General features: G+C 43.5%; 2 protein-coding genes across 2 annotated transcripts; one reads left to right on the top strand and one right to left on the bottom strand.

The window, feature by feature from the left end:
- Positions 1 to 3,643: 3,643 nt before the first annotated feature.
- LOC119301037 lies at positions 3,644 to 10,886 on the top strand. Its single transcript, XM_037577940.1, has 14 exons — positions 3,644 to 3,975; positions 4,323 to 4,422; positions 4,523 to 4,650; positions 4,821 to 4,980; positions 5,105 to 5,217; positions 6,188 to 6,271; positions 6,347 to 6,395; positions 6,481 to 6,572; positions 6,976 to 7,105; positions 7,245 to 7,321; positions 7,392 to 8,929; positions 9,208 to 9,567; positions 9,650 to 10,383; positions 10,544 to 10,886. Coding segments are annotated over exons 1-13 (3,375 nt in total). The 5' UTR covers positions 3,644 to 3,973; the 3' UTR covers positions 10,192 to 10,383; positions 10,544 to 10,886.
- A 260-nt stretch (positions 10,887 to 11,146) lies between these two features.
- Positions 11,147 to 17,457, bottom strand: LOC119301038 (probable LRR receptor-like serine/threonine-protein kinase At1g67720). The gene is made up of 15 exons (XM_037577941.1): positions 16,888 to 17,457; positions 16,071 to 16,605; positions 15,132 to 15,637; positions 14,884 to 15,016; positions 14,723 to 14,794; positions 14,574 to 14,642; positions 14,422 to 14,493; positions 14,128 to 14,196; positions 13,740 to 13,894; positions 13,421 to 13,662; positions 12,801 to 12,927; positions 12,294 to 12,362; positions 12,018 to 12,201; positions 11,754 to 11,889; positions 11,147 to 11,665 (listed from the first exon to the last, which is right to left on the bottom strand). Exons 1-15 carry the CDS (start codon positions 16,958 to 16,960, stop codon positions 11,339 to 11,341), a joined length of 2,769 nt encoding a protein of 922 aa, XP_037433838.1. The 5' UTR covers positions 16,961 to 17,457; the 3' UTR covers positions 11,147 to 11,338.
- Positions 17,458 to 21,204: the final 3,747 nt, after the last annotated feature.

Genomic DNA, 21,204 nt, shown 5'->3' with positions numbered 1-21,204 from the left:
GTCACCCTGAGCGAGGAATAGTTATTTTTCACCCCTCTCTATTTTGACATCGATGCACCGTATTTTTACGTTTCGTAAATTTTGTCTTATTTCATACATAAAAAGAGAACGTAAGAAAGTATGTACTCGCCGTAAAAAATATTTTATGTTACATAAAATTACGAGAGTAAAAGCATAGTGTAAAACATACATAAAATGTGATTTTGATGGTCTTATAATCTATATTTTTGTTTTTATATCAAATTTTACATATTGAATCAATATGCATGTAACTATTTATATTCTAAACGTAATTTATTTAGGAAGCGATCGTAAGATTACCTCGGGTGAAGAATAACTTATTCTGCACCCTGGAAGATGAATAGTAACACTATATATATCAGATTTAAGCTGTCGCCTCCATCCATAAGTACCTTCCGAAGCTGGCAGCTTCCCGCAATTGGGTTGAGTACCAGTGCGGCGGAGCACCTATTCGGAGTCAACCTCGGCTAATCTTTATGATCTAAGGTGATCGGCGTGTCTATCCACGTGCCCCGTGTTGGCACTTGTCGGATATAATTGATTTCCCACATGGCTCGTTTGCGCTGGTTGTTGGACGCGAAGGTCTCATAAATCATCATGACATCGTCTTCGTTCGAGGACTATTCTGCGTAGCTGGAGGTGCCTGCCAAAAGGGCGGGCCCTCCTTTAGCCACTTGCCTCACCACCCAACAGTCGTGAAGGCTGTGAGTTGGGTAGAAATTAAGCAAAATATCATGTATTGGGCATGGTTTATCTAGGAGGCCATCAAGGGTAGTCCCGGGGTAGCCAAAGGTTTTCTTCTTCTTCCGAGGTCCTCTCGGCTAGTTTGTTTTGCTTAATGGACTCGCGCCGAGGTGCGGTTCTGTCACATTTTGAATTGTGTTCACAGATCGAATATGTGCTTTCCCCAGCTAGCCAAGCATCTTCGATGGTGCACAATCTGGACACCCAATCAGATAATTCTGGGAGTGTCTGGATGTAGCGGCGAGCGAGGGCGTTTGAAACGCCTTTATCCTTGCATCCGCACTGGAAGGTTGTTATGATATCCGAGTCCTCGTAGTTTGGTATCTTGTTTTTTGATAGATAAGAACCTGGCCCATAATTGTCTGATTGTCTCGTCGGGGAATTGTTGTATGTAAGCCAGATCCTAGACATCTGGAGGGCCTGAGTGATCAGGGCGATACTCGATGTGGGAGGTGGGCGGGTGAGTTTCGATCTCTAGGGATCGCGGGCCCGAAGCCCTAGCATCATCATCCCGTGTCAAGTTTGTGCCCGCCGGCTTGGCCGAGCTGATTCAGATATCAGTTTCTTCGGTTGCCTCTTGCCAACCGTTGTCTAAGTCACTTTCTAAAAAGTACCTCAGCCCTTCATCCTTGAAGGAGGGTTCGACAGGGGCAGAGAGGGGGCATGGGTCACCTCAAGCTCGTGAAGGAGGAAATGTGTTTTTGTGACGGGAGCTCCGGTCATGGGAGTCATGCCCGTGAGTTTGGAGTCGTTAAACGACGACCCCATCGATCCTTCTGTCGATCTCACACTGTAACTCTCAATAAAGCACTAGTGTCAGTGTGAAAACCGGCAGACCTCGGGGTAGGGGGTCCTGAGTCGTGGATCTTGGACAAATGGTAACAGGAACAAGGAGACGATGCTTACCAAGGTTCGCGCCCTCTTAATGGAGGTAAAACCCTATGTCTTGCTCTTGTTTATATTGATGGAGATGTATCAAGTACATAGTTCATCTACCTCGAGATCGTTAGATGTGTTCCAACTCTATGGCTAGGTGAATGAGATTGTGTTGATGTCCCCTCTACAAGCTAAACCCTATGGCTTTATATACACACCAGGTAGGGTACCTAGGGTTACATGGTCGGTATCTCAGCTCGAAGGCGGCAGGGGAAGTCTTGGAGTACACGACAAGTCTTCGGTAGATGCAGTCTCGATCTTGCCTCCAGCGTGCAGCTTTCGGAGTCCATCTTGAGAAGAATGAGGGCCCATCAGCCCAGACCGAGGAACATGGGCTGACTAGGTTGGCACCCCCTGATCTAGGACACCGTCAGGCGTCGTCGTGAGATGATGTGCGGATGAGGTGGTGTCGGGTGCTTGGGTGAAAACCCTATCATGGTCGGGACCATGACCAACGCTGATGGCCACCGCGTACCTTCTTGGAGGCATCGTTGTATTGTTGCCGCACCCATCCCGCACGGATCACTACAACTCCCGGGGAAACCCTTGATCTTGTTTGATCGGACGATGGCAATGCCTTGGTGTTGTATCCCCCCTTGGGGGCTTCTTCTTTGGAGCTGGGTATTGGCGAGTGGGATTAGCGGATGACAGTGGTTTTGGAGTTGAGGTTTCCGTGGCAACGATGATGGGGAGAGCAATGTTGGAGCCGTGACTATGGTTGAGGTAGTCGCCTCTTCTCCGACGTGTCTACAGGATTGCCTCAGCTGGTTTGTTGCTGCGAAGTCGAAGCTGCGGTGGGGGCCTCGGTGGCGTACGATGACGGGCAACCGGTGGTTCATTCGATGATCTTCTGTGGTGCCGGCCGTGCCTAGTTCTTATTCATGATTCTCCTTCAAAGTCGGAGCCGCGCTGCCTAGTCGCAGGTGACTGAGTTTACAACGAAGTTGGAGTCGTTTGCTTAGGGTTTAGGGATGACAATGACACTTCTAGTGGAGGAGTGATGACGATGACATCCGCGTGCTGTCTCGATGAGGCCCTCATTGGCGCGGTAGGTATCTTATGTGTGTCGCTCAGCGGTTGTGATGGTTTTCGCCCGGTTCTCCATAATTAACCAAGCAATCTGGTTTTTGCTCGTTTTTTCCATTTAACTGAGCAATTCTTTTCTTCTTAATGAATGCAGGAATCCTGCCATTTTGGAAAGAAAAAAATTGTAAAAAAATCTAGAAGAAAGAAAAATCATTATGTTCCGGTTCTAGAAATTCCATCAAACCCAATATACATAAGTTGTAGAGAAGAGGCCAGAGATAAAGAGGGAAAGAAAAGTCCACGAGAAAGAAAATGTTAAAGAATTCCATATCTCGAATGCCCATCAATCCCATTCTCTCTGGCGACAAGCAACCACGAAGGCGGAGTGACACACACAAGGTTCAAAGAAACCGATGAAGCGAAAGGAAGATAAATATAAAATATGATAATTTCAATAGCATCGACGCCACCAATATTCGTCGACCCCGACCTCGTACCGACATCACCAATTAGTCAACCAAGAGAAAACCCGATATAACCAATCACCCGTTGGAGGGCGACAAATATAAGAAAAAGCATCGGAGGCCGAAAAACACCATTTGGCGCGAAAAATCGGTCGGAAACAACAAATTAGATGGGTACCCGCCAATGCGTTGTTTTCGTTTGTTTCTGTTGAAAACTATAATAAACACCTAATTCCTTATACATAACTCATGTGACGTTTGCACCAAAATGACTTCAATTGCACGTTCAACATACCATGACATCCAATCTACATGATCTAGTTCCATTTCTATGTTTGGGTTTGAATCATGGAGAGAATCAAAGGAAGCCCTAAAGAAGGCAAGGAAGCGGGCACATGGTAGGGCACAGGAGGAGGCGATCCAGGGAGCGAGTGGTGGTGCTTGGTGCGGCAATCCCTTCTCCGCCCTACCTATGCTTTGCGTCGCCATCTCCTTCCTTGCCTTCCTTCGTGTTCCCTTCCCTTCCCCAACACAAGCCCGGCGCAGCGCATACATACATACACATCGACTCAACTTCCCTCTTCCTCCACCGAAAGTCCAACCTTTTCGCTCCCAATCCACCACCCATCGCCCACCACCAATCCCCCCCTCTCCCTCGTTCGCTTGATTCGATCAGAGAGAGCCCCGCCACCGCCACCGCCACCGCCACCGCCACCAGACCTCGACCAGTCAATCCCCTCTAGGGTTTCGCCTATCGCGCCGCCCAATCGGATCCACCTCCAATGTGAGTTCGCCTGATCCCTCCTCCCCCGCGATTCCCCCGTAATCTTCCGCGCAGATTTGGTTCAATCCGATCGGAAATTTAGGCCGCCCCTGCGTTTATTAATTTGATTTGATGTGTAATCCGATGCAATCCAGCTCGGAATTTCGGACCCTAGACGGCTTTGCGGATAGATTGGAGGGCCGATTTGTTAGAATCCCGCGGATTGACCTTACACACGCGTTCGTTTTATGTGAATATTCGAGATCTCAGGCTTCCTGTAGCCATGGGATTGTTGCTATATGGATTTTGTTTTTGGTCCTCTTGGAAATTTGACGTTTCTGTGGGTTCTCCCCATGCTGGAACCGCAGGATGACGATGAGCGATGACGGAGACCGCACCTGCCCGCTCTGCGCCGAGGAGATGGACATCACTGACCAGCAACTCAAGCCCTGCAAATGTGGCTACGAGGTACTATCCTCATCAGTGACTCCCACCCTGCCATGCCTGCGCAACAACCAGGACGCTCTTTCATTGTTTTGTTTGTGTGTGTGTGTGTGGGACTCTGCAGATTTGTGTCTGGTGCTGGCACCACATCATTGACATGGCTGAGAAAGAGGACACAGAGGGGCGCTGCCCTGCCTGCCGCACACGCTATGACAAGGACAGGATTGTTAAGATGGCTGCCACGTGTGACAGGTAATTCCCCGTCTCAAACTTTCACTTTATATGCATTCTCTGCCTCCGAGGGCTGCCATGCTTGCGCCATCAACCGGAGATTCCTTTTCTGGATTAGTCAGCACGCACAAACTCTTTCCTCATGTATCACAATGATAGCCTTGCAACTTACGTTCATTCAATGGATACAGAACGGTAGCAGATAAAAATACAGACAAGAAGCAGAAGACCCAAAAGGTTAAGTCAAAGACACTGACTGTGGAAGCTAAGAAGCATCTGGCCAGTGTCAGAGTTATCCAGAGAAACCTGGTCTACATAATTGGGCTACCTGCAAATTTATGCAATGAGAGTGTGAGCACACTATTCTTTCCTTACATCTGGATTCTTTTTTCTAGTTAAGATTTGGATTCTGTTAGGACGAGTGACACTGTAAATTGTAGCTCTGATGCCAACATTACTATTATCCTTGTTTTAGGTACTTGAGCGCAGGGAATACTTTGGTCAGTATGGAAAGGTTTTGAAGGTTTCAGTTTCTCGTCCAACTGGGGCTCCTTCCCAGCAGACATCAACGAACAACGGTATCAGCGTGTATGTCTACAAACGACACTAATGATCTTTTCAATATGCATACATATTGTCCGATGCTACAATCACATTGATAATATCGAGTGACTACTATCCCACCTTTGTGTACTATATGGTGCCTGTAGCCTTTAATACCTGCCTCAGCTATATAATTTTTCATATGCGACTCAGAAAGTAAAGTGAGAGTTTGGTTGCATATTAGGTGGTTTTCCATCAAAAGTAAGTTAAAAGAATCGCCGATTCTAACATGACATGTCCTTGATACAACCCTGTCAATTTCAGGCTAATCTAATCTAAATTTTGACCGAGGGCTGCTAGAATTTTATGGCATGTGTAAAGAACATTTGATAGCTTTATAGGCCACATGAAAGATGTAGCTGTCTAGTGTCGTAAAATCTAGGAATCTTTTATGATAAATATAGAAGTGCCTGTTTCAGTCTTGGCATGAATTTACTGACCAAATTATTTTGGACGAGACATTTCCCATGTTTACTGATGCCAGTTCAGTTATTGCTTCTGAAACTATCAGTTTCCTTAGGGTAGATTGTCGTTCTTCGGTGAGTACAAAGTTTCACATTTGTTTTTGGGTACTCCATGTTTCTCTCAGGAGTCATATAGCACTGGCTTGATGTACCTAGTCATATGGTCGTAATGATTGTAAAAATATGGAAAACATGGACTTTGAAATAACTTGAGGCTGTTGGATGAAGTACGCCTTTATTCAGTTTATATATCTAATAACTCTTAGAAACAAAAGAAGGCTTAAAAGAAACATCAGTTTCCCTGAAAATAAGGAGACCCACGAGTGAAAACTCTGGTGGACTCTGTCCATCATGTCTACTCAGCTATTTAGTAGCTCACTCTTAATGGATAACCAATACAGATGTATGGTTCCTATTCTCTCCATAATTGTGGACACCATTAGATGTGTTCAAATGCTGGCTCACTAGTTATTACTGTGATATGTGTTCAGATATATTACTTATGCCAAAGAAGAAGAGGCCATCCGGTGTATTCAGGCTGTACACAATTTTGTCTTGGAAGGGAAAGTGCTAAGGTTAGCCTTATACCTTGTCTCTTCTCTAGCAGTTTTGCACAATATTGTTATTCTAATGGTTTTCTATTGTTGCAGAGCATGCTTTGGCACCACGAAATATTGCCATGCATGGCTGCGGAACATGGTACAATTGATGCTTCATTCCGACAGCTTTTACCAGTACTCTACCTATTGCTATCTTTCTCAGTGCTTCGTCATTTTTTTCTCAGACATGTGGGAATCCAGATTGTCTCTATTTGCATGATGTAGGCAGTCAGGAGGATAGTTTCACTAAAGATGAGATAATCTCAGCTTATACCAGGTAACACTTGACTTCCTTTTAACTTGCAATGTGGAACCACAGTTCTTTGTTCTGCTTGCTCCGTCTGTTTTGCTCTAAGCATGCAAATCCTGGCTTATATGATGCTTATATATTTTATTTTATTTGCAATTTTGCATTCTTGCTATATATATATATATATATATATATATATATATATTTCTCTTTATTTTAGAAGAAGCTCCTGGTCTAATGTTTGGCTTCTCCCTACACTAATGGCCTAGTAGGAAGTTCCGCCTTTCGATGGATTTGGATTTGGATATCTAATGTTGTACTACTACCTACTTTTGGTAGTTTGATTTTAGTTCTTGTCTCAGTTAGACATAATTAACTAAATTGGTAGATTCAGTTGTCATTTCAACTCATTCTCTGATATTTCTATCAGGAGTAGGGTTCCTCAAATGGCGTCTAGTGTTTCCCAAAGACGTGCAGGAACTGTATTGCCTCCTCCAGCAGAGGATTTCTCTTACAGTGCGGTGGTTTCAGCCAAACATACAATCAAGAATGGAACAACTGTATGTTTTAATATTGGACCATTAGAACATATTTTTTCTTGATTTCGTTCTGCTTTCCTACCTAGATATTTTGTTGATAATTCTGTTTTTGTTGGTTTACACTATGTTGCTACACTAATGGCCTTCTTTTTCTTTGCAGAATACCACAGGCCAGTCAAGACTGTCACCTCCAAACAGTAGTTCAGGGAGGTCCACGCTTCCATCAGCTACTTCATGGTATGCTTCCTCCCTAGACTGTTCTGCCACATTTAAAATGCATTGTATTGCTAAATTTGGGTGTGTACAGGGGGCATCGTGATTTGAACACACGGACAACCGCGACTGAGGTGGCGTCCTCACAATCTCTTACTAAATCAAAAGCAGAGGCGCATAGTAATTCACTTTCAAGTTCTTCTATGATTTCGAATTCAAGACTACCTTCTTCATGGAATGATGATACAAGCACAGTACTGAAAATGACTGAAGGACGGCAAGTATCAGAACGAGATAGTTTGTCTAAAACCTTGAAGCCATATAGACCTGGTATTGCAAAGGAAACCCAAGCTGTGACATCATTGGAGTCTTCGTTGGACATAGACTTTTCTACAATACCTTCAGCCTGGAATGATGATGAAGTTGTAGCATCAGATGAGACTTCAAAAGGAAGTGAGGAAAAGCAAGTTGTAAATGGAAAGTTTTTTCCTTCAGCATCCTCAAAACCAACGGAACCGGGCCAGATTGGGTCTAAGTCATCAACATCACCAAAGAATGGCGAAGCCGTAAACAGTTCCAAGCAAAATCTTGCAGATTGTGTGCCACATTCAGCAATATCTGGTTCTGTTTTAAAGAGGGATGAGGGTGAGAATAGACCTGGGGACACAGAAGTCGAGAAGTTGTCTGTTGGGGTAACTTCAGTAACTTTAGATAGCAAAGATACAGTTCATAGTATGGAAGAAAACCAACAGCTGGGTGCAGTTCCCAACACTTCCGCCGTGGTGCCTTTAAGTCAAAGTTTGAAGAAGGAACAATCTCATTTGAAGCTTGCTGGGCTTTCATCATCAGAAAATAAGGACCCTGTACTTTCTTGTCAATCTAGTTCTGATAAGCATCTTGACTGGAGCTCAGAGCTGCAAAGTTGTCGTGTGGCTTCTCCTTTGAATGACATATGGAATTCTTCTGTGGCCACTGATAAACCCCATGCCACTGCTAACACATCACATATTTCTTTGTGGAATGATAAAGAAATTAACCCTACTTCGACAAGTGATGGTAGAACTTCTGGCACCATGCTGCAAACCAGGTTATCTTCAACTGAAAATGCTTCTACCATGTTGAATGGACGTCGTGAGGGGCTAGGACCTATGTATACACCTGATATGGTTTCTGAACATTCTGGTATGCGAAACCACCAGCATAGAGCACTGGATGCAGCAAGAAATGATAACATAGGCAGTTTTGGCAACGCTGTAAGTGGAAATAAAGACGAGGGCAGCATAATTTCTGATATATTGTCTTTGGAGTTTGATCCATGGGATGAGTCGTATTCAACTGCGAACAATTTTGTTAAGATGCTTAATGAATCTGAAAAGAACGATGCACTTTTCAACGCACCTTCATGGAAATCAAAAGGCACCAGTAATGAGTCTAGATTTTCGTTTGCTAGACAGGATAACCAACGGAACTTCCAAGATTCATCTTTCAGAAATTGTGGCACTGATCAGAATTTTAGCTTGCTATCCCAGAATTCTCATGGCAACAGCTATCAGAATGGTGTTGCATTCCAATCGCCGGAGGAAGATTTTTCAAAGAGCAATCCTCTTGCTATGTCAGATATAGCAACTGCTGGTGAGTATGATACTTGCGTATTCTGTATTTCACTGAACAGGAAAGTATTTTTGTGCTGCAGTTGGAAGTTCTTTCTAATAGATTTGTATTTTGATTTATTTCAAATGTTGTCACTTGCATATTAAAGGAATATACATTGTGCACTGCAGTATTTTTCATTGAGCATGGGTAAACATTGCAACTCATGAAAATAGGTTATTGATTATCGGTAATACCATATATTATATTTGTGATTTTTATATGTGCAATGGCTCGTTGCTGATGTATTTCATTCGCAGGGTCTTCAAGGTCTAAAATATCTGCACCTCCTGGATTCGCGGCACCAGCTAGAGTCCCACCTCCTGGATTTTCATCTCAGGACGGGTTGAATCCCCCACCTGGATTTTCTTCAGGATTCTCATCTCAGGATATGTTGAATCACCCTCATGGATATCCTTCGGGATTTCCATCTCAGGCTGGATCTAATCCCCCTCATGGATTTTCATCTCAGGCTGGGTCGAACCCGTCTCGTGGATTTAATTCTGGATTTTCATCCCAGGATGGGTCTAACAATATTCCTCCTGGGTTTTCTTCTGCGTTTTCTGCTGGGTTTTCATCCCAGAATGGGTCTAACCAGGCGTATGGCTCCACATTCTCAGGTTTGTTTACTCCCCCTATATTTTCTGCTTCTCCAAAACCAATAATAATTTCAATTTCTCATACATTTGTGATGCTTGGCAGAAACTCGTCTACTTGATAATCTTTTTGGTAGCCACACCAATCAGTATCAACCTCAGATATCTAGACACACAAGTGACATAGAATTTATTGATCCTGCTATATTGGCTGTGGGCAAAGGGCGGATGCCAGGAGTTAGTGATTCAGGGTTGGATTTGAAAAACACTCCTTTTCCAGCACAATTGCAGACATCGAATAATGATCCAAGACTTCAACTACTTATGCAGCAGAGCATGCCCTCTCATCAAAACCTCAGATATACTGACCATGTTCAAGATGCATTCAACCCTATTCAGAATGATAATTATCTGACATCCCGACTTCTGCCACAGAACCATGGTTCTCTATCCCCTTATGCACAGATGTCACTCCAACAACCTAGAAACTCACAGCTTGCAAATGGTCACTGGGATGGCTGGAGTGATTTGAGACAGGGGAATAATGTTCCCATGTCGGACATGTCAAGGATGTTATATCCAACTGAAGCCAACAACTTTCACATGCTGGGTTCAAATGATATGTATAACAGAACCTTTGGACTTTAATTGTCTTTGAAGGTGAATATTGACCTCTCCGCGTCTATTTTGGGCGTGTCTCTTGTTCTGAAAGTAACTGGTTGCACAGTGCTTGTCTAATGGTTGTGCTTATGAGCTGGTACGTGAAAGTTCTACTGGAAGGCAGTTGATGCAAATGTGCCGACATGATCCTGAGTTTGAACTAGATCTTCCAAGCACAAGGTATGTGTTTACTGCATTTTATCCACCAATTTGATATACTTGTGTGTGTCCCCTTTTTTGTCCTTGTGTAATTATAATTTTGCTTTATGTGGTGTTGTGAACGTTGCTGGATGTGCCGGCACATTAATGATCGCTTGTTGTTCCCTTGCTTGGTCATCAGGTTCCTTTCTAGGCGAAGTCATACATGAACAGGTGGTCCTTGAAGTATATGGATACATATGGTTTGGGTGCGATGGAAGCTGGCTTGAGAAGAGAGATACCGTTTAGCGTGTATGTTCTATTTCGCCATCGTAGCTGTGTAAATGTTTTCTTGCCTTGGGGATTCGAGAGACTCCTCTGTACATGATTTGTAACTTGCCGCTGGTAGGTCTTTTGTGGTGCATAGAAAGCTCATGTTTTGGTGTGGGGTTTGTTGAATCAAAAACTGAAAGCAAATGTGACAATCATCTATAGCTCAACTGACAATTGTTTGGCATCAAACTGAAGGAAGGTTTTTGACTACATTTGATGTTTGTTACTAGATGTAATGTGTTGTTCTCAAGCAAGCTTTTTGGATCATCTTATTAGTAACAATCGACATGGCTGTGTTAGTTTTGAGATGAACATTCCTCTGACGTCATGAAATTGAATCCAGCAGTTCCATCTTATTTGGCGTGTGATTTTGAGTGCAAACCCGCATCCTGTCTAGTTTTCTATTTGCCCCATCTCCTTGTCCCCCCTATCCTACCAAGGATGACATCCTAACAGTTTGAAACCAATATGAAGCACAAGAACAAGGAAAGCAACAGTTCCAGATCACCAATCTTTCACCATCAAATTCCCAATTTGTAGTGCAAGCTAAAGCTAATGTCATCCACAGCTTTCAAATCATTACCAGGAAAAGTAAAGCCTAACTAACACGTGATCCTTGCCTTCTCCTTGCTTACACGAAGAGCGTCTCTGATGAATCCTGATTCTACCTGAGGCCTGGCCGCATGAGCATTTCATCAAACGACGCGTTCTGCTCCAGATCCACACTGTTGTCGGTGTTGATCGAGACAGAACCCATGGACCTCTTGGACATGAGCTGCTGGACTTGGGGTGCCTCCCGCTGCACCTCGATGGCGATGGCATCCTGGATCTCTTTGAGCACCTCGGAGATGGTTGGCCTCTGCGCGCCCTTTGGCTTCACGCACATGATGCCCACCTCCGCGATCTTCCACACCGACTGCAGGTCGTAGCCGGTATCCAGTGATGCATCAATGATGGCGTCAATGTTCCCACTCTCAATGTGCGACCTAGCCTGCCAATTCCAGTTCATTCATTGGCAGCATTGCTCATCAATATCAGCTTAAACCATGCAGAAAGCTAACAGATTGCAAGATACTTACCCACGCCACAATGTTACGGCAGTTGAGCCCAAAGTTATCACTAGAGATCGGCTCGTGGCCAGAGATTAGCTCAAGTAGGATGACACCAAAACTGTATATGTCACTCTTCTCGGTTAGCTGCTGGGAGATGTAGTACCTACTCGTCGCCATCAAAAAAAGAAAAGGAAAATTATAACTCAGATGCTACCAGGATAGCAAACACTTCAAATCACTAAACCATGGGAAAGTAAACAAACACTATGAGCTCAGGAAAGATGGTCTTACTCTGGATCAAGATACCCAACCGTCCCACGAACTATGCTTGATACATGAGACCCATCGACTGCAGGTTTTGATAGGCCGAAGTCTGCGACTTTTGCCCGCATGTTCTTGTCAAGTAAAATGTTGCTACTCTTAACATCTCTGTGAATTATGGTTGGAGAGCATCCCGTATGGAGGTACTCTATACCTGATATTTGCAATGTTCAAGACAAAAAAAGAGAGATTCAGAATCTTCAGATTGCATACTAGTAGAAGAGTAGGAGGGAAACTGAGGCAGACCTTTCGCAGCATCTTCTGCTATCTCAAGGCGCTTAACCCAGCTAGTTATTTTCACATCATTAGGTCCTCCTGTGAACATCATCAGAATTCAGAGGTTTAATATTTTATATGTTATTCTATTCTGTGGAGTAAAGAGGACATTAATCTAACAGTTCATGTCGGTCCTGCGGACCAAGAGTGAAGAATAGAAATTCAGATACTTAAAAAGACTAAATTTTCTGTGTACTACTGGAATTTCTTAATGGTTCATGGCAACTTTTGGTTTAAGGGCAAAAATCAGCAATGTCAGGCCTGGCGGCCTGTCCACACAGAACAAAAAGCTGATCTATCCTTAAAAAGAAGCTGACCCGAGTACAAGTTTGAGGTCAACCAACTAAACATGTGGTAAAAGGTCCTAAATACAGCTGCCCAGACAAAGTTTTGCCGCTAAAGAAACATTATGTGCATATGCCAACAGTATGCTGTTGATCCCAGCAAACAAATTTAACATCAGCTAAGGGCACTCACCACGAAGGTGCTCTTTTAGTGTTCCGTTGTGCATGAACTCGTACACAAGTATGTTCTTCCCGTCTTGTTGACTGTAACCAAGGAAGGTTACCAAGTTCCTATGATGTATTCTCGAAAGCAACGCCACCTGAAACGATAAGCCAGCTAACTCATCAGGACAACATCTGGAAGAAAAGAAATGCATGAGCATATGGTACATCTTGCATGCAATGGTGCAACCATATCATGACATGGATGTTCAGTAGACCTTTACAGCAGACTACAAGAGGGATGTGTAGACATAGAATGCAAGGATATTTCAAAAGGCAAGCGCCAGGCACCGAAATTGCAGAAACATAGAGAAGGATTATATCTGACTGATCTAAGCTAAGACTATAAAGTATAATTGAGGCAAAAACTGTCTCATGCTCGCAGCACATTAACAGGTCATTAGATTAAGAAAAAAACAGCATGGCATATCAGGTTCTTGCTCCACAACAGGGTGTCGATCTACCAAGCCATACTAAAATCAGCAACAAGTAAACATGCTGTGTTTATCTCTTCAACGGTGAAAAAGGTATGTACTGCCATAGAGCTACACTTGGAGTAGAAACATAAACAAGGCTAAAACAGAAGCAGACCTCATTCAAGAATTCTCGGATGCCCTGATAGGAGTCATTTGTGAGAAGCTTGACTGCGATCTCTCTCCCATCTGCCAGCTTTCCATAGTATACTATGCCAAACCCTCCAGAGCCGATCCTCCTCTCAAATTTATCAGTAGCATCTTCAATTTCTGATAAAGCAAATCTGTGCGCTGTTTCTGTAGCTACTTCACTGAAATACGACCCTAGCTTTTTTGCTGGTGCTGCAAGAACAACAGTTTCTACAAAATGGCAAAAATTAATCAGTGCATGTTCTTACACAGTACCAGAAACATGCACTGAGCCAAAGAACACATACCACGTGAAGGTTTTTTCTTTCTCTTGTGTGTACACAAACAGCATCCAATAGCCACCGCAAGTAACAAGATGGCCCCAACCACAGCACATACGATGATTATGATGGTGCCGTGGCTAATACTATCACTTGGCCCCTGAAGATTATTGCCTGACGAGCTGCAGCAGGTAAGAATTAGAACAGAAGGAACATCCTAAAGAACACTATCATTGTGGCTAATACTATCGCTTGGCCCCCGAAGGACCATTGTTGCTCTCTACGTATGTTACCACTATATGTCACCAAAGTTAAGTGAAGCTTGTCCAGCCACAGTAGTGTTCTCAAGCACATTATTCCACATTAATTAATCTAAAATATGCTAGCTACATCTGCCTAAAGAGAAAGTACTGACTTGAAAATAATGCTCTTCTTGGAAAGTGCCCTTGGAATATGTCCGGAAAGCCTATTGTTCTGAATATACCTGCAATAGTTGAGAATAAGTAAATGCAGAAGTTCTATTTCTGTAAAGACTCTTGATCAAATGCATTTATTCCAGAAAGATAAAATTAATAGTATCGACAAAAATTTATGAGCAGAGAACATCAGGAAACAAAGAGAGGAATGACAGTCTGGACCACTGTATCAACTTCCATTCTCCATAGAAAGGGGTGCATAAACAAAGTGCACAAAATTATGAAGAACTTACAGCTCTTTGAGGTTAGGTAGATCTCCCAAAGAGGATGGCAACGCACCGTTTAACTGATTGTTTTCAAGGTGACTGCATATATATAAAACCACGTTGGATTAGTTCAATAAATCCTGCAGAATGCTGCTCTATGACAAGAACTGCAAACTCACATATACTGCAGATTTCTGCATCCACTAAAATCAGGGATTCCACCAGAAAATGAGTTACCATTGAGTCTTCTGCATTTACAGAAATAAGTAGATCAGACAAGAGAAAGCAAAAAAAAAAAGGATGGAAAGAATGAACCATCTGAGCTTACAACTCGACCAATGCCGATAACTTTGTCAACTCCTCAGGGATACTTCCTGTGATGTTCTTCTCTGACAATGTGCTGTGAGGGACAATTCTTAGGTTTTAATACAAGGAATAAATCAACAAATCCAAAGTGAAGGCAGAATTGCACAATTAAATTTACCATACATTGAAAGAACTCTGGGTGCTGCTTCTGAACTGCATTGCACCCAGGTCCATGACACTGGTAAGCATGGATCACCACCCTCTTGTGCCCAACCTGCTTGAGGATACCGTGAGGCCAAGCTAGACATGGTGTTTGCTGTCAATATTATGCAACACTAAATTAGTCATAAAGTTTTTTTTCACATCAGAGAGAGACTACACAGTTAGCTTGATCTGAAAAACATATGATAACAATGTGGTCAACTGCTTACCATCTGGAGATCCCATGGTAATCTGGACATGTTTGTAAATTTCCATAGCATTCAAAATAGGTCCCTTTGAAGAATCATTTGTCTTCTTGAACTCGAAAGAGAAAACAAATGGAAGTGTCACATTTGTGTAACCTGGTTGGTACAAACGATACTTCCCCTGCGCATTCTCCTCCACGTCAACAGTTGGTTTACTGAATAATGGCATGCCAGGAACCACTAACTTAAATTTCCTAGTTTCATCTGGGGCCAAATCTTCAATTTCAGCAAAATATGAGACTGCCCATGCATTTCCCGGGAACCCTTCCAAATCAAGCCGGTAGTTCAAGGATCCATTTTGGCCAATCACTGCTGTTTGCATGACCTTTTCAGGTGGTTCTAATTCAGTACCGACGAATACAGGTTTTGTGGTTGTTATTCTTTCAGTCCCTGGAGCAACATCAACAAGGTAATTCGCTCTCCTCAAAGAGTCGGATTCCCATATTCTATCAAATGGATCATCAGGGTACCTGAGAAATTCAAAGGAAGAGCTCCCTTCAACTATATATTTTTATTGAACAAGGCATTTCATGTCAAAACTAAAAACACATGATACTAAGTGAAGCGCGATCAGAACTTTGTTATGTATCCTCCCAAAAAGGGAAGAACTTTTTGTGGCAGTATGGCGCAGTCAGACACTCTAGTGGTAACTGCAAACCTAAGAATAGGACAGAAGATTGCAAGAACAAACACATGTTTTCAATGTTCATATGAAGCTATTGACAATGTTCATATCGTGTACTACCTCCGTTCCGAATTATAAGATGTTTTGGATATCTCAATATAGACTACATATGGACTGAAATGAGTGACCAAACACACTAAAACGCGTCTATATGCATCTGATTCAGAAAAAAGTTAGAACATCTTATAATTTGGAATGGAGGGAGTAGTATACAGTACCTGACTGATTTATTGCCATCAGCACCAAAATTTATCCTTGCGGACAGTGCAAGGAAGAACTGTGCTTCATAGTCAGTATAGTAGAGTGAACCGTTAAACTGGCGAAGCTCGAGTGTAGAGATAAACGGCTGTCCTGTGCTGGCATTGGAGAGGCAGACACTGAGTGTGGGAGCGGCAGCCAAGATAATCGCCTCCTCTACCACCGGCGTGTCGGCATCATCGATTATGACCGTGGACCAGGGAGTGGCTCCGAGGGAGAGATCAAACTTGGGGTAGACGTTGCTGTTGTCGAAGTTTCCGTAGAGGAAGCTAGCCCTGACGAGGTAGCGTGTCCTGGTCCTCACATTCATCGTGTAGCAATACTTGCTGTTGTCTGCTGGAAAATACCTCAGAGTTGAATATTGCTTCTGGAGCTGGTTTTGGACCGGCAGGTTTGTGACCTGCCCACCGAAGACCAGCTTGGCATCAGAAGTCCACTGGATGCCTATGCCATCTGTGTAATCATCAGCTCCCCCACAATCCAAGCTGATGAAACCTGCACACAAGCCCAATTTGCTATTTTTATTTTGCTGGTCCCCTGAACTTAGAAAGTATAATAGCATACATGACTTAGCAAGTATAGCATACATGTGTTGCATAATAAGAAGATGAAATCTGAGTGGATTATCAACCAGTACATGAACATGCATATGCTGCGGAAACCTCCTTAGGAATCTGGACTCTTTCGGCATCTAAGGCTATGGATTCTAACCTAAGAAGGTGCGCCAATCCTCCATGGCCCAAGAATCTCGCGAGAAGAGAAGGAAGGGCGACTCACCAGGCTGAGCAGCGGAGAGCGAGAGGAGCAGCAGCAGCTGGAGCTGGAGGAGAAGCGCGGCGGCGGACGCCATGGGGTTCCCTCTCGAGACCTCACTCCCACGGAGGCAAGCAAAGCAGAGAAGCAGCTAGGCAACCCGAGCTGCTGCTGCTGCTCGTCCGTCGATCTTGAGCAGACACCCTCCCGACTCCCGAGTATCAAGGGGTCAAAACCGACCGGATCCTCATCCCAGCCCAGGCGCAGGAGGAGAGGAGGAGCACAACGGCGGCCTGCTGTGTCCTTCCTTCACTCCATTGTTTCCGCCGAGGTGCTGCCAGCGACTGCGAGCGGGGAAAGGCTCTGCTTGCGGCTCCTCCTCCTCTGGTTCCGGGTGTGGGAAGTGGGAACAGCGCAGCGCAAAGCTGGAGGAAGAAGATGAGCACACGCCGCAATCCGTAGGCTGCTGGTGCTCCTTTTGCTGCTGGGGAGAAAGAAATCGACGGACTGGGGGCGCTTTGATTGTTCAAAAATCGACAAAAGGAGGATGGATTAGGGGCGGGCGGCGAGAGCGCGCGTCTGTCTGCCCGTCTCAGTGGAGAAAAGGCAGTGTGGAAGACAGTGAAAAAGAAAGACGAAAGGAGCCCCACCTGGGGAGAAAGGTACGGCTGACGGGCCGGGCCCACCGCCGCTGGCAACCCAAAGCAAAAGGGTGGGCGACACTAATTCTCTTGGAGCTGTGTGGGAGGAGCGCTGTGGACCGTCTTGTGGCCCTTCTTGTGGTGGGTGCTACCATGTGGTAGTAGCTAGGGTGTTTTTTTTACTACTATATACATACTTTCATAGTCTTCAATGGGAGATTTTTATAAAGGAAAAAAAGAACCAACCCAAATCTCTCCTTTAGTGAGCAAAGTATCAAATGGTTAACCACAAGAATCCCTCAAAAGCAATCTTCCTCTATCTGCCGTCGTTATGAACGGACAGGAATGCATAGTGCACAAAACGATCTCATAGGTACTCATTTCTAGAGGCATACCGGACCATTTTTTAAGACAATACATATGTCTTTTTTTTTTCTCATACACTTTTAATTGTGTTGGGTTCTAACCACGTCATTAGTCGATTATTTTACTTTCCTCGCCAGTCACACCCACATCAGAAAAATAGTAGGCGCCACGACATGGGTCGATACAAATTGGAGAGGATGATCTGATGACCCTATACAGTTTACTTGATAGCCAAATGTACCCATGATTTATAACGGTACATTTGTTGGCGCAACATGACTACAACCCACAGAAGAGGATGATACATGGGGATGCAGGAAGGCTGGCAAAACCCGTTTCGAGATTTTGCATTGTTTTCTAGAGTAGAGGCTAATGAAAACAACCATACTTGAGGTGCAAGATTGAAATCAGACATAGTTAATAGTACTCTCGACATTATTCTTTTGAGCACAGTTATAGTTTTTAACTACATTTGCATGAATGCACATTGCATAGTCTAAGAGATTACTCTTGTCCTTGGTGAAAAACCTTGTCCTGTCCTTTATTGGTCAAGCTCAGCAGCGACAAACTTATTTTGTTATCTTGTTGAAGGCATTGTCTGCTTGCTATTCTGCTGATCTTCATTGAGTGGTCTCGGTAACCAGGATGAAAATCCTTGTCTAGACCATCTCCAGTCAGATGTGGCAACGATGGTGCGAGGACCTTTATCCCTCATTAAATGCATTGTTATGAAAGAAGTCGACTTAGTCGTAGGTGTTTATTTCATATTAATATTTTGTAATGGTTTGGCTATGATTGAATGTTACTCTGTACTCTGCTTAAGACTAATCAACAAGAATGGATGTGTGCATCACAGTAATGCATAAGCCGGGGTTTAACCTCCTTTTAACAAGAAAAAAAATTAGAGAGAAAAATAAATGCTCATCAGACGAGTGGTTGCCTTGTAGGTTCGTGGCCTAGTACGTAGTAGTTCAAAGTGCATATATTGAGCTAATCCGTCCATGTTTCATGTATGCATGGTACGGCGGACAACAAACTCCATCATCAACCTACGTATGCATGGTACGGCGGACAACAAACTCCATCATCAACCTTCGTACGTACTTACAAGCTTGCCAAAGCTAGTATACCAACTTGATAATTTCATCTATGTGTAGCACGTACGACAGATCTGCCTGTTGAACGTGAATGTAACTAAAAAATACAGATTCGGTAACAACTTTATCATAGTAAAAGCATGCTCTATCATTGTTCCCTGGCGTCCCGGCTAGCGAGTACGTACTGTGCCCTTTTTCTCTCTCAACTTTTCTCTGAGATTTAAAAGTAAAGGCACGTACGTGACCAAAAAGAAATAAAGGAGGGACATGAGCAGCAACATGGATCCATGCATGATTCCGTTCCAATTCCATCATATACCATGCATGCATGGCTCTGTGTGAAAAGAGAGAGGATTAAGGGCCAGTTCTTTTGGTGGCTTCTAGAATAAGCTGTCCCCTACCTAGCTTATTCTAGAAGCTCAACCAAACTTATTTTTTTAGAAGCCTAGTAGTTAAGACTTAACTAGTAGGTTTTAAAAAGAAAATTTTGGTTGGGCTTCTAAAATAAGCTGGGTAGGGGTAGCTTATTCTGGAAGCCCAAAAAAGCTATCAGAAGAACTGGCCCTAAAAGGGACAAGAAAGAATGAGAACACAAGCAAGTGTGTGTTTTGTGGTGGTGTCTTGAGCTTTAAGCATGGCCAAAGCTAGCAGGAGCAGGCAGGCAGGCTAGGGTGTACATGTGAGGCGTCACAATCATTGTTGAGTGTTTTGCATCATGCGTGCACCCTTACAAGCTAAGATAGCTCAATCTGAACATGTATGTATGTGATGTGTATCCCAAACATGAAGCAATGGTTTTTCTTGGGTCGGTAGTCATCTTCATGAGTTAATGGCCGGGGATTGCCAGGACGATCGACCACCTTCAAGTTCAAGGAGTTGCGTTTGGAAATACTGCAAGATAAGATATTGTCTCTAGACCATGGCATGAAGACCTAGCTAGCTATCAGGAGTTGAGCTAGCTAGAAAACTGGTACTACTAGCCACAGGGCCAACCAAACAAAATGAGAATCTGCATGCATGTGAGATGTTGCTGGTGATAATGGAAATTTGTGTTATTTCACCGGATATGTGCTGTCTGTTCACATAGAGAGGCAGTTATTATTATTAAAAATTCACTCGCAAAAATATATCTTAAAAAAAAATACTCAGTTAGAAATAGCCACCAAATCTTGAAGTTGCTTCTGTGACCCAACCGCTGGCACATCTAATTTCAATTTTAAAAAAATTGAGAAAAACTTGTATGTATCGGAAAAATAGAATTAACGGATGATATTCCTGACACGATATGATATGGTATGATGATGCATCGATCAATTGGTCGGAGCAATCAATGCCATGCATCCACGCATCCATCACGTCTGGAAAAGCCAGATAGCTAAGCTACTCCCTCCATTCCACAATGTAGTGCTTGTTCTATCCCTGTGCTTCAATTTTGACCGTAAATTTAACTACCAAGACCGATTGCGGCGGGAGCAAAAGTTATATCAGTGAATTCGTACTCGAAAAAAGTTTTTAATTATGTACTTTTTTCTCCCGCCGCAGTCGGTCTCGTTCGTTAAATTTATGGTCAAAGTTCAACCTTGAAAACCACGAACGCACTATATTTTAGAATGGAGGGAGTACTTGGCAACGAGGACCTTTGGTTGTTACTTTTAGCAATGTGTCGACGATCGTGCAAGCCCTTCCCTTGCTTGTGGTGTCTAATTGAGTGTTGCTGCAAACTAGGCTGATTGATAGCTTTGCCAAAAAGGAGAAGCACTTCACTCCCAGCATGGAGAGAGAGGGATATCCATCCATCCATCGACGAGTGGCAAACCGTCGCATGCATTTTCAATGGCAAACCCAAAAGTTGAAAGACACTCATGCACGCATGCATGCACAAAATTCACACGACGACGTTGACGTCAATGCTCACCGTCTCTTTAGTAAATTTTTCCCTAATAATAAAGCACATATTAATTTTGTCAGGTTTATCGTCACAATACGCTTTTTTTATGTCATAATACACTTTTACAATTTGTATAGACAAAATTATAATATAAACAAGATAGTACTAAAATAGTCAGATACGAGTACAAGGTGGTACTAAAATTACTTCACGTTCTTCCGTTATGTTCACACGTGTAGAATTGTTGGGCCGCCGTTGCCTTCCACAAGTGTCTATAATTAATGCCCAACGCCGCCAATTAGGCCTGCGCAAACAGTTTTGGAAGGAATCAGACGTATTGTATCCAGCG

The sequence above is a fragment of the Triticum dicoccoides genome, chromosome 5A (genome assembly GCF_002162155.2).
Source record: "Triticum dicoccoides isolate Atlit2015 ecotype Zavitan chromosome 5A, WEW_v2.0, whole genome shotgun sequence".
Lineage (NCBI taxonomy): Eukaryota > Viridiplantae > Streptophyta > Magnoliopsida > Poales > Poaceae > Triticum > Triticum dicoccoides.
The sequence above is the reverse complement of the archived record's forward strand: the minus strand, read 5'-3'. Positions and strand labels throughout refer to the sequence as shown.